The 16,277-nt window shown below is 37.2% G+C and overlaps 1 protein-coding gene across 1 annotated transcript; it reads left to right on the forward strand.

Moving 5' to 3' along the window:
• The first annotated feature begins 4 nt into the window (after positions 1-4).
• Positions 5-16,069, forward strand: LOC140941666 (mitochondrial import receptor subunit TOM22 homolog). The gene is made up of 3 exons (XM_073390684.1): positions 5-126; positions 10,535-10,783; positions 15,658-16,069. The coding sequence occupies exons 1-3, from the start codon at positions 97-99 to the stop codon at positions 15,736-15,738; spliced, it is 360 nt and encodes a 119-aa protein (XP_073246785.1). The 5' UTR covers positions 5-96; the 3' UTR covers positions 15,739-16,069.
• Positions 16,070-16,277: the final 208 nt, after the last annotated feature.

A 16,277-nucleotide genomic window follows, 5' to 3' on the forward strand; every position in this document is an offset into this window, starting at 1 on the left:
CTAATCGGCTTTCCTTTCCTGGCCAGGTTACCTTCGATATCCCTCGTGTGGAGCGATCTGTTTCGAGGTGAAAAAAAACCTAAAAGTATATTCACGATGCCTGAAATTGAAACCTTGGATGATGAGGTATTTTTTTGCTTAATATGCAACTTGTTCTCCTTTGTGTTTGGTATTTTCTTTTCTCTTCCAAGTTCTTATAACGTTGCCATTTTGTCTGTACGTGTGTTGTCGGTGCGGTACGTTTCCCGACAATATCAATCATTGATTTCAATCTATATTATCAATAAAAAGCAACAAAAACCTATGGATTGATGTTGATTGGCGTAGCCAATCAATAGAAATATCGATAATCACTCACCGATGCATCCAAACGTTATTGATTTTCATTTATTGTTATTGATAATCAATAGCTGATTGTGCACCCGGTTAGGCTTTCGCTTAAACGTGGTCGCGAACACAACAGCGCTGTTATGTCTGTGGAAATTTCTGTATCCTGTGTAGTCAAGGGGTATCACCTCTGTCCTTCTAAAGGAAGGGGAAGTGTTTTCCGTTTCCTAAAAGAAGGGAGAACACGGTAATGCATTCAAAGTCTTCAGTGAAAGAGACCAGCTTGGCCATCTCCAAGTGGAGCTTGTCAACCTAACTTCAGCCACATTAAGTAGATATTTCTGCGTAAGAACAGTAAACCGAGAAGTAAAACTTTCTGTAGTTATTTTATCTTCTCTTTCAGTAGCACGGGTAAACGTTGGCCAGCTGTTGCATGTATAGTTTGGCTATTCAAATTGTTCACCAGATTTTATGAGGGATTAAGCGTGACGTGTGTTTTTCTCGTGGACCTTACAATTTTACCTGTCACAGTGGACATGTTTGTGTATATTGTTGATGTGTGACTTTTTAAGAGATTTTTCTGATATATTCAGCATAAATTCAGAATAAATTCAATAAATTATGTACTAAACAAAATTAAAGGCAGGCTCGAGGTCTTGTATATATAACATCATGTTCAGTTAAACCGGAAACTCATAAGGGGTTGAAACGTGTAACTCTCAGATGTTTGTTTTGTCCGATGCTCGTGATTATTCAATTTCGAAAGTACCATATTTGGAATGAGAAGAAGAGATAACTGACCAATCAAACTTCATAAACAACGTGACGTAGTTTTACTTCAGGTTCCCGTGCCTGCTTAAAAAAATGTCTGACAAATGGGGGAAAACTCGCGAAAGCCAAGAAAGCTTTCAAAGGTTGAAACCAGGAATCTTACTGAAACACTGAGCAGGATATTGTTGCCTTACCACCCAGGCGAAACGTAACATTATGAAACCCTTTGACATCCTCGCAACTTCTTGAAGTTGTCACTTCAAAAAATGATGCCTTGTTGACCCTCTGCACAGTAAACTTATAATGCAAATAGGCTTTTAAATTCTTATATTAAAAGTCTAGAATAAACAGTAAAAAGTATTTTCGAAAAGTGTCCAAAACCTGAACCTGACACCTTTGCAAAAAGTGATGCGTGTAATGAATGTCAGAAGCATTTAAGCTTAAATTCAGCTTGAATGTTGTAGTCACGATCGTGTTTTGAGCTAATTTTATGAATGAACAAACTCAAAACAATAGACAGAGAAGCCATTTCTTGAAAATTTTTATTCAGAATCCAAAAAGTTAATCTTTAAAGCAATTCGGAAAACACTATCTCAATCTTGGATCCGTTCATGCAAGTGAAATCGGCTGAGTACATGGCGAAATTCAACACAAAATCCATCTCAAATCGGGGCACATTTTGTAATTTTTCTTTAGCGCCGAAGAGAAAAATTTATAAAACGTCTATGAAACATTTAAAACTACAGAAAACGTAATTGTCTTGGCCATAGAGTGCAAAATGTACCTGAAAATTCAGCAAAAACTTCACTGCCTTGGTTGCATTTCCCATACAAAACAGACTAGAGATCCGTCGTTTTGATGAAAACAAAGTTGAATTCCTTGAAGGACGATTTCTTGATGAAAAGCTTCCCTTCCACCACAAAAAGAAAGCTGAGCATTCTTTTGAACTTTTTCTTTCCATTTTTTTGTCTTTTAACGGTGTATTTTTCAGCCTGGAATGCAGAACTCTTGTCTTAAAACTTCTGCATGGTGATTGTGCGGCAGCCATTGTGTTGATAATGGATATCTGTCACAGGGTTAGCAAATACGCCAAATCCGGCGTATTTTACGCCAAAATTGTTCAGATGACTCCGCCGAGGTTACAGAGGTAGTCACTTCGACTCCAGAAATTTTCGGTAAGAAACACAGTTTTGTCCTTACCTTTTTCGCAACAAATACAATTTGCGTTAATTGTAAACGTTGCAAAACTTAATTAAATCATCGAAATTAAAGAATTATACTGCACGACAAAACAGGAAGAGGATAAATTACGATCAAGTTTACTCGATGACTGCCATCATGGATTTGAGCTTTCCAGGTCAGCAGACTGCCACAGCTACTTAGTGTTACCCTCACAATAATGTATGCATGCCAGGACCACGTGCTGGAAAGGCTGAAAATGGCTTTTTGCGTTGTGATAATAGACTCCAAATATTCCAAAATGACTCCAAAATTTGTGAAGCAGAAGTCACACTGACTCCACCCATCAATAAAATTTGCAAACCCTGTGTCGCTAAGGTTTCCAAATATGGTAAAAGTGAATATCCACAAGCATTGAACGCGAGTTACACATATGCATTTATTCAAAGTACATTTCAGTTACGGTTTTTGCCTGTTTTCATTACAGGAAGATAATAAATTGTTGTTTGTACTGTTGTTTACGTTGTACTTATTTATGTTTTTAATTTATCATAGATTGGATCATGAAAACTTAACTGGGTTTATTTTCTAAGGCGTGCGACATGTTTAAAACAAAAAGAAAGCACTTTTTAGTATTCAGTAAATACTAATGAAAATTAAAAATCACTCAAGCGCGTGGCGTTTGGTTTTTATTAAAATGTTTTTTTTACTGTTATCTGATGTTATTGATTATTGATTTTTGATTGAATGGTATCGTGATTTTGATGGAATTGTATCGTCGGGTGCATTTGGATCCAGTTGAACTGACCTTATTCAAAGGTTTGTTTACCTGCCCTGGTTTTTGGATCAATGCTAGCATTAAATTTGTGCAAAGGGAATTTTCCTGCTTTATATGTAATAATCGTGGACTGTGCTTTGAAGTGATAAAATGATCATGCGCGATCAAGGTACAATATTAAAGCAGGAAGTGATCATCATCTAATCGATAATATTTCGTTACTCGATTAAAAATGGAACATAATCGACCACAATGTTGTTGATACTAACTAGTATACCTAAAGGGTAGAAATGCTGCCGTAAGCAAGGACTAGAGAAGAAATGGAAAATTAAGTGTGAAGTTTTTAGTAGAAGGTGATATCAGGCTAAGATGGCTATCCAAAATCTTTGTCCCTCAGTCAGTGATGACCTAAATTTAGAAATTATCTCCTTTTGAGTATCGCGTTTAAGGTGCATGACTAACTTAATTATGAGCTAGTTTTAGTATTTTTCTAACATGCTCGTGCCACGTCAGAAGTGGCCAGATAATTCTCAATTTTTGATATGTATAAGTTCAATCATTCTCGCTTTCAACTGAATGACTGAAATTTATTTTGAAGCTTTGGTTTGGCGATACAAGCAAATTTTCTAATTATGGTTTTCAGTCTTTCTGTTTGCACAAAAATCGAGTGATTTCCACAAAACTTAAAATTCTTGAGTTTAAGACTGTTCCTTTCATCTGCCAACTTTAAGGAAATTTGTTCGATTGTGGTCTGCGCTACATGATAGGTTTAAGAAACGTCAATGAAAACACAACATTAACTTGGCCACCCATGTCACGAATCAAACACAGGGGCGGATCCAGGATTCTTTTTAGAAGGGGGTGCACTCGTCTCTTGCACTACTTCAACACCAATAAACCACATAGGTATTTTTTGCAGAATACTAGTTGTATTAGAAAACCGCATATCGTCTCCGGGGGGGGGGGGGGGGTGTGCACCCCCTGCACCCTCCCCTAGATCCGCCCCTGAAACACCAATTCAGTGAACAATTTTTGAGGGCAGTTATGTTCAATTTTTGATAAATGTGATACATAAATGTTGGGCTCGTAGCTCTAATCCTGCTTGTGTGATTCTTTCTTAGAACAGAAGGAAATTTGCTTGGAAAATAATAAAGGCTGCAGCTATATGGCTGGTAACTGGTCAAGATTTTCAAAACACTGAATGACCGGCAGTCCGATATTTTTTCAATAATTTTGACAAATCGAAGAATCCCAGCCAGACAAAACTATCATACGTCTATTTAGAATAGACTGAGAGACTTAGCTTTTGATCAACAAATGTTGTCAAAGTGTGAGTCTCTTCAATTTTAAAGGGAAAAAAAGTCACTCTAATATGAGCAGATTTGATCCCAGAGCATAAGGGGTGCATACCACTACTCTAACCACTACACCACCGTGGTTTCTCTGCAAGTTGGTGATTTTATTCAAATACTATAGCATAAACCCCAACCCAGAATAGAAGCTAACTGTTAACCCTAATCACTATTCTCAGGGCTTAACCCTAATCAGTACGGTTAGTGCTTAAATTAGTATTTTCAGTGCTTAACCCCCGCTTAACCCTAATCACTATAGTCAAAATATCAGACTTATAAAATGTTGCTTTTTGTGAAAATATTCTTGAAAGATATTAAACGGCTGCTTGCTCCAGTGATGCTATTTCTTTATCCATATGCTACTCTATTTTGCGGGTCTTAGCGTGTTCTGTTTTCCGAAAACCAACCCAAATATACGAAGGTTTTGAACTTTTCTTTCATTCTGCCTTGGCATCGACTATGGTGAATTCATCGTGAGTGCCTTCGGTTCTCAGTCTCTAAGTGTTGGCCAACTGCAACTGGAGAGCAACTGTAATAAATATAATGACCGGCAGTCAGATATTTTTTTCAATAATTTTGACAAATCAAAGAATCCCAGCCAGACCAAACTATCATATGTCGATTTAGAATAGACTGAGAGACTTAGCTTCTGATCAACAAATGTTGTCAAAGTGTAAGTCTCTTCTGCAACTGGAGAGCATCAAGACTAGCTCTAGGCTAAAAGAGGGGCGAAATGGACCATGAGGAAGGTTTTTCCATTTTAAAGTGGTCGCCATTAAAGAATGGAAGACTGTATTTTTCTCTGATCGAGTGTTATAAATGTATATTTTCTTTAAGTAATCTCGAATTTCAAGACTTTTTCCAGTTAGCATCAAAACAAACAAGATGTAATCATAATTACAAGTTGAAGTTTCAAGCATCTATAGTTGTAAAGGTTACAAATATTCATTTTTTGTGAGAATTGTAAAAGCATGGAACGATTTACCTGAGTGGGTTGTCGGGGCAGGAAATCTTGCATGTTTTAAGTGTTCTTTAGGATCATTTTTAAATGTTTCGTGGTATTTTCTTTTTATTCCTTATTGACTTTATTTTTAGCTACCTTTCGGACATACATTTTTAACATTACATTTTATTATTAGAATATTTTTAAGATTTTTCTTTTGTTTACATAGAGCCAGGCTCTTAAAATCCCTTTTTAAAGCTTTCTTTGTATATATTTATCTTTGTTTTTAATTGCTTTGATTAACCGTATGTATGTATGTATGTTGTAAAAGTATGCAGCACGTACAAAGTTGTTTGTTTTCTAATTAGACCTTTGAAAATTCCTTGCGTTTGGTAAGAAAAAGTGATTGAATGCCCCTATAATGTAATTTTTTGCCGATTAGAGAGCTGCCTCATTCGCTCGCTTCAGGCTCACTCACTAGTTAATTTATGCCATTACGACAGAAATGGTTAATGGTCTGGCCAGTCAGTTCTGACAAATGGAATGCACCTAAGTGTCTTGTTTAGTTTCCTCCGCATAAGCTTTTAGCAGAGAATCCATACATGGTAAAAGTCTTGCACCAGAGCTATCTGGCCATTTTCCTCAGTGGACAGAAAGTCAATATTCTACAAAACTAAACTTAGCAAAAACATCGAAGTTTGGAATTCTTTAGGCAAATGACCACGTCTTGCATAAATTAAAATTTTATGTGTCTGTCCTCTTCTTGATAATAACAATTAGCCAATCAACATGCGAGATATAATTCAGTCATTGAAACTATTTACAGTCAATTGTTACATCAGTAATTGAACATGACTAAAAGCGAGTAGGAGGTAAAAAAGGAAATAAGAGTAGAAAGAAAAAGAACCTCAGATAACTTAAACCAAGTCACTGTAGGCTTTTCTTAAATAGTAGGTCTTAAGGAGTTTCCTAAATATGTCGAAATTCTTCTTTATTCTAATACAGTCCAGTAAGACGCTCCACATCTTTGGAGCAGCTGCAGTAAAATAATAATATGTCTCCAAGAGTACATTTGAACTTAGCAGAAAAGTGTCGCAAAAAAACTCCCACAATACACCGAAGGTGGTAGTGAGAACATCATCTAATATTTATCAGGTCCTTAAATATGCCAGCCCAAGGTTGTGAATAGCAATTTGTATAGGTAATAGCATGATTTGTAGTGATATTTGGCATAAATACCACGAGTGATATTTCAAAATTGTTATACGTAATTGAGACAATTTTGAAAGTGTCACAAGTGGTAGTATTTATGCCAAATATCACATACAAATCATGCTATTATTTGTTTATACTACTACCTACAAAAGGTTTGTAATTTTCACATGTACGTATTTCAAATTAGGCTGAAATACCACTGCTCTAAGCCAATCAAATTGCAGAAATTTCTCATGTAGTAGTATAATGTAGTAAATTCAGAACTTCACAGGTAGCCATGGAGTGCATGCACTACTGGCGATATATGACAGAATCTTGGTGTATGGTTGATGAGAATTCTGAAGACGATGTAATTTAGAAAGATGCACCAGCTAGTACACCATAAAGAAGACTATTACAATAATCAATGCGTGCCATGATCACACCTTGCACAAGCAATTCATTGGAGATAGGAGTCAAGAACTTCCTTATTTGTCCAATATTATGCAACTGATAGGAGGTGGATTGGCAAGTCTTGTTAACCTGTAGTGTCATCGTAAGGTTTATGTCAAACCACGAACTGAGATTACAGATGGCGGAACTGACAAGTGGCATGGTTGCGTGAGCAATATTTAGGTGTGAAATATTCATGTTATCAAGTTGTTGCTGAGTGCCAATTAGAATGATCTCGGTTTTGTCATCATTAAGCTTTAACTGGTTTGCTGCCATCCAAGCCCTGATATCTTCAAGGCGTTCCTTCATAGCACCCACAGTTTCTGCCTGGTTGGGATGAGAATCCTGTTTAAACAAGACACAAGGTTTTACCCAGAATGTTGTCCAGCAATCCTATGGACACTCATTTTAGGAAGAAATACAATAAAAATTCACTTGAAAATGGGAAAACGTGCCTTCTGAATGGCCAGTTTTTAATGTCTGGCTAAAAGCCTGCCGAGAGATGAAGCTGTGTATCATCTGCATAGGCGTGCACGTCCTGGAGATGAGCCTTGACTATTTCGAACAACTTGCTAGCGTATATTGTAAACAGTAAGGGACCTTGGCATGAACATTGAGGGACACCATGGGGTAGATTGAACTTCTCGGAGTAGCAGCTTTAAAAACAGATGCACTGAGATCGACCAATGAGGTATGACTTAAACCCGTTCAGTGTTGTCCCAGATATTCCAAAGCTATATTCCAATCGCTTGAGCAACACCTGGTGGTCGAGTGTCAAATGCAGCACTTGGGTCTGTCAAGAAGTATGAGCAGTGTTAACCTCTGGTTGTCCATATTTAACAGAATATCATTATGGACATAAAGCAGGGCAGTCTCAGTGCTGTAACTGGTATGATAGGCAGATTGTAGTAATGGGTAAAGCTGAAACTTCATGTGCTCGTGAACCTGGTTGAATGCAGCACCCTCGGCAAGTTTTAATATAAACTGGAAGTTGCTCACAGGGTGCAAGTTTTAGAACAAGATGTCTTTCCCAGTTTTCTTAAGGCGTGGATCAACAAGTGTGTCTTTCCTAGTAGATGGAAAATGACCTAATGCTAAGGAAGAATTTAGTATACAAGAAATAACTGGAAGAAGTTCCTCTGGGCAGGCAGGCTACAACCATAGATGATGGCCTTGGATCAAAGGTATAGGTCATTTTAGCTGACTTCTGGACAAGTGTGCAGATGCCTTCACAAGAAAGCTGTCGAAATTCGTATATGTGCTGATTTTCTTTCAGTACTCGATCGTATTGAACTTTGTCCCGATCTTTTATAGCGGTGCTAACAACACTAAAGTTTTTTCTTATGAGATGGCTCATGGATTTTCATCAATGTGATAAAACATTGTTATTATCACTTTTAATAGATTAAATTGACCTATCAATCAACAAATACTGTGGAAAAGACACTAGGTGTCCATAACTGGAGCTTACGGATGGTTCTCGTAAGTGGTGGCTGGAGATGTGGCTGCTTACGGGAGCTTGCCCAACTACAAATAAACATTGAAATACTAATAGGCCTTATCACAGTTTTGGAAGCCATTCTTGACAATCAGGCAACCGCGTGAGGAATTAGAGTGTTTGTATGAGAATCTAATGTCTAATAATTTCCGTACAACGGCTGTTCTGGAAAGAATTTGAATTATATGAAGCTAACAGCAAAGGATTTAACTAACAAAGTTTGGGGACTGTAACTATGCTTAAATAATTTTCTCCAGACGCTTGCTTTTGATTTTCTGTATATTTGTCTGCAATCTTCCTCGGGAAATTTTAGTCGACAGGAAGAGAACTTTTTACATACAAATGTATTAAAAATTTTAAAAAGTGGTTCTAGTGGATGTAGCTGCATGTAATACCCTGAAATATTTTTTCAGTAGAACCTTTTTACAGAAATTATTTGACATTAGATTCTCATACAAACACGGTAATTTCTCTCCCGGTTGCCTTGCTATTCATCGAGATGGATTTCAAAATCGTGATAAGGCCTATTGTAATTCAGTCACATGCATAAAATTCAAGTGGTGTGGTACTAACTAATCTGTAGGTTGTACTTTTCTCTTTGCAAAATAATTGTCCTTGTAGCACATGACGTTATGCGTTTAATGCTTCGCACCATAGGTACCCGTCATTGCCCTTTTCTTCGTACAGACTATTCATTGCCAGTAACCTCATGTCCTCCCAGAGGACTATTTTCTCTCTTGGAATGATGTAATTTCTCTCAGTCATCGTCAAGGAAGTGAAAAACTTTCAGCAAGGAAATCCTGTTTCAATTAGAATAAATCACCTCCTCACGTCTTTGCTATCTCCAAGGAAGCGAGACTTCAACCCTTTTAGAGCGTTCTTGTCTTTTTAGGATGAATGCTCAAAATATTTTTTTTCAGCTGCCTAAACTGAACATATATTGTTTAGGGGTTGAACTGGCTCCGGCACACCGGGGGATAAAAAAGCTCCAAATGGATCATCTGTGGGTCAACAAGCTATATCCCACTCCTTGCCACAATGGCCACAGAATGTGGTTACAAAACAAAAAGGGCATGCCAGTGACTGAAATTCTGAACACATGTACTTGACAGAGAAATAATTAAACATCTTCTAGAAATTGCATGTAAAAATAAGTTATAGTGCATGAAATTAGAGGAATGAACTTTTGGGACACCGTAGTTAACCTTTAAAAACATGTATCTACATTTTGGTTGGACTGAAATTCTTTGAAATGAATATGCAGTAAAAAATTGCCTTTAGTTCAATTCGGCCAAACAAGTGATCACCAATGACAAACTAAAAGAAAACACAGCATTACTGCTGATTGCAGTGTATGAAGTAGACTGCAACTTTTCAGTTCTAAGTGACAAAAAGAGTCTTTCGTAGATTACAAGAGCTGTTTTGAATGTAAAAAACATGATTCAAAATAATTTCCGTTCCAACATGTAAGTTCTTACTGAAATTGAAAATTATGTAAAAGATTAAGATTTCTTTTTTTAAATCTGCCATTCAAAAAATACACGTGGCTTGCATGTGAAAGTAAGTGAGGAAAATTTCCTATGATAAATACACGCATCTTGTGTGTAATTTAAGCTGTGTGTGATTGCTGGTGTAAAATTTGACAGGCATATATTTTGCATGTAAATCCGCCATATTGTATGCAATTTACACGTGTGTAAATGCTGCAAATCCCGTGGCTTGTACTGTAAGTTCACTTTACCTATTTTCCTTGGGGTCATTAGTTCATGGCGGTGGGAGAATTTTTAACAAAATCATGTACAGGTTCTTGTATATCCTATTGCTACGTAGATGTTTGTAAAGTTTGGACAATCTTTTAAGTTGTTAGCATTGTATGGTTACAAGAAACTAAATTGTAAGGATGAACTAAAATATAATTTCCATGTGTTACTAGATCATGTTATGATCATGCAGCCAGATCATCTCACATCTTGAAGGATAAAGAGTGATAATTAAAGATTGTTATTTTAAGTTATAGTATCTTGTTATATTTTTCCCAGAATCTTGATGATATTGATGAGACTTTAACTGAGAGGCTGTTAGGGTTAACAGAAATGTTTCCAGAGTCTGTACGCAATGGCACAAGTACTGCAGCAAAGGGAATATTCAGTAGTGCTAAGTGGCTTTACAAATTCACTGGCAAGACATGCTGGATTCTGAGTACTTCATTTGTCATACTGGCCTTACCTGTCATTTTTGAGGTAGAAAGGGTGCAAACAGAGGAAGCACAACTTCAACAACAGAGACAAGTAAGTTTATTTCATACATGTTCAACGGGGTACATGTATACTACATATGGAAATGAATTATAGCAGAGCGTCCTCGCGGGCAGCAGAGCCCTATACTTATAGCAAATGGAAACCTTATCAATGCCAGAAAATTTGGTTTTGACGTCATGGTACGCCTGTACATATGTATGTATGTACAGACTCTGGGGGTAGGGGTAAACAAGTAGATTTGTTGCTAGAAAAGTAGCAACAAATGGGGATGCCGGAGGTGACAAGGACTTCAGTTTAAGCCTGGTTTGCTCCCAGCAATTTTTTTGACTGGGAACTCAAACGTTATTATTTTCTGTTGAAACTGAATTCTAGGTGGTGATCTGTCAATACCTCCTCAACAATCTGGGGTGCATGGAGTCATGTTAAATTGAGTAGGTTTGTGCGTAGGTGTAACTCGACCTGATGTTTAGAGAAGAAGGAGAGAAGAGAGTGAGAGAGGCCGGAATGAATGGAAAATTCAAAAACAGGGCATGCCAGTGGTCAACCTACAATAAGGAAAGAAAAAAATGTTTGTTATACTCACTAATCGAGTCGATCAAAAACAAGCAAAAGCAGCTGAAAATAGACTTTTCTGTTTAAAGAAATACGTACCTCGAAATATTTCACCAGACTTGCCAGTAGCCTGGAACATTATCAGTCAAGTTTCAGAAGTTCAACCTTAGTATGAACTGGAGAAAATTACGCGTATCATTGTGATCCTAAAAAAAGAAACAAAAAACACATTTTAGTCATCTGACTTGTTGAACAGCACAAAGACAATGACAGGAGCGGAAAAAAGGCGCCAAATCTTTACTCACCTAACCATGCATATGTCAGGACAAATTTTAGCAGCATTATATTCATAGACATTCATAAAGGTCACGTATGGGGAGGCTGATTTCAGATGTGTCATGGCAAAATCAGTAAACAAGCTTAACTGCGAAAAATTCCTGGTTTAGTTATGTAATCCAGTTTTTATGGTTTCCTATATCTTTCTTTTAGTTTTATGGAAACTGGCTTCAGCAAATCGTAAGGGATTATAAAAGCTCTACCATCACTGGACAGAACTTCTTTAATCCAATTAATGCAGCCCCATGGGAAATACACGTGCCTCCTGGAAAAAAAGAGGGATGCCCTCGGCATCCCCTAACTCAGCTGGGTAGGGAAGGGCGTCCCAGACATGAACGTTGCGTTTTGTTTTGGCGCAAAATTAACCATTTCAGGGCCAACGGAGTTGCTCAAGTAAAAACCCTAGATTGAAGTTTCTTGGTTCGATTTTCGATAAAAATTTCAGAAATGAATTTGTTTGTTTGGACGGTCACACTTTTGGTCACACTCCAGAAACAACATACAATCTTAGCTAATCTTAGACAAAACAAATGGGAATTTATACCCCCCCCCCTCCCCCTGAAATCAAGGATGGGAAGATATTGCGTTTTGGCTTCTGCATGCCTTCAGCCTTGATTTGGGGAGATGTGGGTTTACTGTTCCATCTTATTTTGTCCAAGCTTGTCTGAGAGTCTAACTGGCATTACTCACAGGGTTGTGTGTAGTAATCATGACAAGAAACCTGCATTCACTCGCTTCAAAGCTAAATGCTTTCAATGCAAACCTTGTCATTTATCAGTTATTGAATAGCCTGTATGAAGTGGTGGATGCATGATTAACTACACGAGAGTTCTACTGCATTGAAGAGGGAAAAAAGACATGCTTATCTGAGTCATTGTAATAATTTTAATATGCTTGAAGGCAGAACGCCACAAAACATACATAGAAATTGCATTGGCTGGAAATTGAAAGAATAAAATTGTAAGAAAAAAGTTAGTCTGACTGCAAACAAGATTCAAACCTGCCAAAAAAACCTCATGTAAGCTACTTCTGCTTGCCAATGTTGCATGCTAGACCTCTAGGCTAAAAAGTGTATCTCGGTGCCTTTACAGATAATTGTTAGCACTATTTTGTCTATATAGGTTGGGTTTTTCATCCTAAAAAATCGAACACGATTTATGTTGACAAACATATGGATTAGCAAGATTTGCAACAGATTCTTGACAGTTTTTTCAGTTTTCACGATTTTGTTGTGGTACAGTGAAGTAAGAGACAATGAACCCCTTTTATTGAGCTATTTTTGAGCTATTTTGAACGAATATCTCATATGTGAGTGGTCTAACACTTGAATTTAGTAATTTTAGCAAATTCTGCGATTTTTCCAATGTTTCGTGATTTTTGGAAAAGTCACAGAAATTGTAGTTTTTGCTGGGTACCCTTCTACCTCCTGTAGCACTTGAATTAATAATTTTAGCAAATTCTGCCATTTCTCCAATTTTTCGCAATGTTTGGAAAAATCGAAGAAATTGCAGTTTTTGCTGGGCACCCTTCTACCTCTTCTAACCCTTTAAGGGTGACCATCATTTGATTTTTCTTGCAGTAACACTGCTCAATCAATCATAGGGGTCATAGAAAAGAAAACGGTGTTAAAAAAAGAATGGTTTCATGGTTAGATCAATTTTTGAAAACATCGTTCAATCATTAAAACATAGATGTTCAGTAGCCACCATTCCAGTTACCTTTGTATGGACATTTTCAATAGTTATTTCAGACAAAAAGACTTTGTAAGCATCAGTGCCATTTGCCATTCTTAGTAGTTCTTATTTTAATAAATTATTTAAAGAATCATTTTGTTTCAAGTTGCAGTTTCTCAATATTACAGCTAGACAAATGCTGTGATCAACATTGTCGTTTTACAGTTTTCCACTTACATGTGACAGAAATAACACAACCCTCCAGTCATTAACGCTCTCTGCAAACTTTCCTACTGCATTATTTATTTTATACTTTGAATAATGCTCACACTTCTCCTTTTCAACACAGAAATTAAACGTCTTTACCGCACTTTGTTGATCTCTGATTACTGTTACTAGTTCTTAAAAGTCAAGAAGCTGTTAATGAAAGTGTTAGAAATCCTCTCCACTGGCAAATAAAAAAACAATGCATACTATTTTTAATCATTGTCTCATGCATGATTCATGTGGCCAAGACGTTTCTTAGAACAATTCTTGAAAAAGAACCTGCAGCAGCCATTTATCTTTTCTTTTTTACATTTTGCTAGCCTTAGTTAAAGGAGTCGTGAAAGTGTGGAAAATAAACAATATACCATCCATGAAGTAACTTATTGTTACTTTGCTTTGCAGTTGAACTGCAAATTTCTTATAGATATTTGAGAATTCAAATAGCAGTAATGATCAAAATAAGAACTGCGATTATAAAAAAAAATGCAGTGGAATCTTCATTGTGCAGCCATTCTTGGGGTACCCCTTAGACTGCCTAAACGTTGGCCGCTCAATAGCTGTAATGGAGCTTCTTCATTAATTAGTATAAATATCAGAAACATCCTTACATTTTGAATCAAACCTGACGGGAGCAGCATTATTGGTCCACAATCAGTCATTACCTACTATTTAGGACTGTATTTTCGTTCATTGTATGGTTTGAAAATAAAGCCAAATTAAGTTTATCAACCGCTTGGTGGCCTCTTGATAGAGGTGACAATAACAATGGGAGAACTCTTGCCGGGATGCTAAAAAGATGACGGTGGCCACTTAAGGTGATTCCATAGTAAAAGAACCTAACATAGATTTTAGCTAAAACTTGGTACACTGATGTAACAAGTCAAGAAGATGGTAAAAAAGTAATAAAAAGTGGGGGTCACCGTGCTCGTTTTGACGTTACAATGCTGACAAATACGGCTATTTAGGACCCTTTTACAAAAACCGCGGGCAGCGCAAAACTAGACAAAAAGGAGAGATTTTTTCGATGATGCATGTGACATCACACAGAATTTGACTTTAATGTACTGTTTATCCACTTACGTACCAGAAAAATGCCTTTTAATGCCCTTGTTTTTACTTAACGCTCCAAAGTAGAATTAAATTGGACGCGCGCTTTTCGACTCGTGATGGCTCAATCCGTACAATTTAGTAAAATTGCCAAAAATCTGAACATAGATTTGTGCCAATTTTTTTCTCATCGAAAGGAAGCACTGTCCTTATTAATATCATGAAATAAAAAATGGGGGTCACCGTACTCGTTTTTGCGGTAGAGCTGCAGAAAGTGCGCACCAAACGCATTTTCTCCGATTTTTGAGAGAGGACTGGGGCGAGTTTCAAAATAGAATGTATGTGAAAGGGGGAAGAAAGTATTAAAAAATCCGTTTTTACAGAATTTACGTCGAGATATCACATTTAGGACACAATGTGATAAAGAAAGTGTTTAAATGAAAATCAAAGTGAGTAAGCACAAGTTAAACATCCACTATCGAGGTTCTCCGAGAGGAGGTCGAACTCAGCAACACGCGTACTGCTTACGTTATGCAGATTCCCAACACATTGAGTCTCACCTCGGCAAGAAACAACAGCAAGCAAAAATTCCAATAGCGTTTCTCTTCAGTCAACTTCATTTTAATAATATTACTTGACATGCTCTTTTTTACGGCGGCCATCTTGTTATGCGCAGTAAGAGATGCGCAGTGCAAAACTAGGGAATCACCTTAATAGAAAAGGCCGCGTAGTAGAGGTTTAATTGACAATTCGTTTCTATGATTATTTCACGACCTTGATTACTGGCAGCTTAATAGGTGGCTGCTTAATGGAGGTTCAACTGTATGATAATGTTGATCATACTGGGCCTTCTTTCTTGCAAATGGCCCTCTTGAATTTCAGGATGGTGTCCATGGGGCCCTCATTGGCTACTTTCTTGAATAAACCCTGACGTCATGTTGACTGTTGTATACCGTTCACACCATTTTTTTTTTCTTGCTAAAATTGATTGTTATTCAATAAATGCTTATTTCTCTCTCTCTTCTCAAGATTCTTCTCGGCCCTGGAAGCACTGCTGGAGGAATGGGGCTTCCTCCTGGATACCCTGCGCCGCAGCAACATAGAAGTTAAACATCTCATGATACCACAGCCATGTACCATGTATGACCTCACAGCTAGTTGCCAGGCAGCTTAAGTTATTGATTTCTTTCTTTCACTTTTTGGTTTAGCCTGAAAATAAAGAGTCCAGATAGATACGTTAAATTTTTAATGAAACTTGACACCCTAAGGTACCACAGTAATGTCGATAGATTGGTAAGGATTTTTGAAGTGGAATCTCATTGTTGTGAAAATGGTTACTTTATTAACTATGGTCTGAAGTGGAATACATTAACACCGATAATGTCATAACGTTTTGCCTTTATCTCATGAATAAAATGCAGGAATTCTCATTTAGATAAAACGCTGTGCTATTTTTAAGTGGGTTAACCGGTGTGATAAAGCGGAACTCCGCAGCGGAGCAACATGGGTAAAGAAAAATGTTAACCTATAGGTGCGATAAATTTTGGTAAACACACGACCGTCTGTACCTACATATAAGGCGGTGTGAAATTTCTCATTCAAGCACCGGTGCGTTTTGGCGGCAAATCGTATGACCACCCGGACTTTTA

Source organism: Porites lutea, chromosome 6 (assembly GCF_958299795.1).
Source record: "Porites lutea chromosome 6, jaPorLute2.1, whole genome shotgun sequence".
NCBI lineage: Eukaryota > Metazoa > Cnidaria > Anthozoa > Scleractinia > Poritidae > Porites > Porites lutea.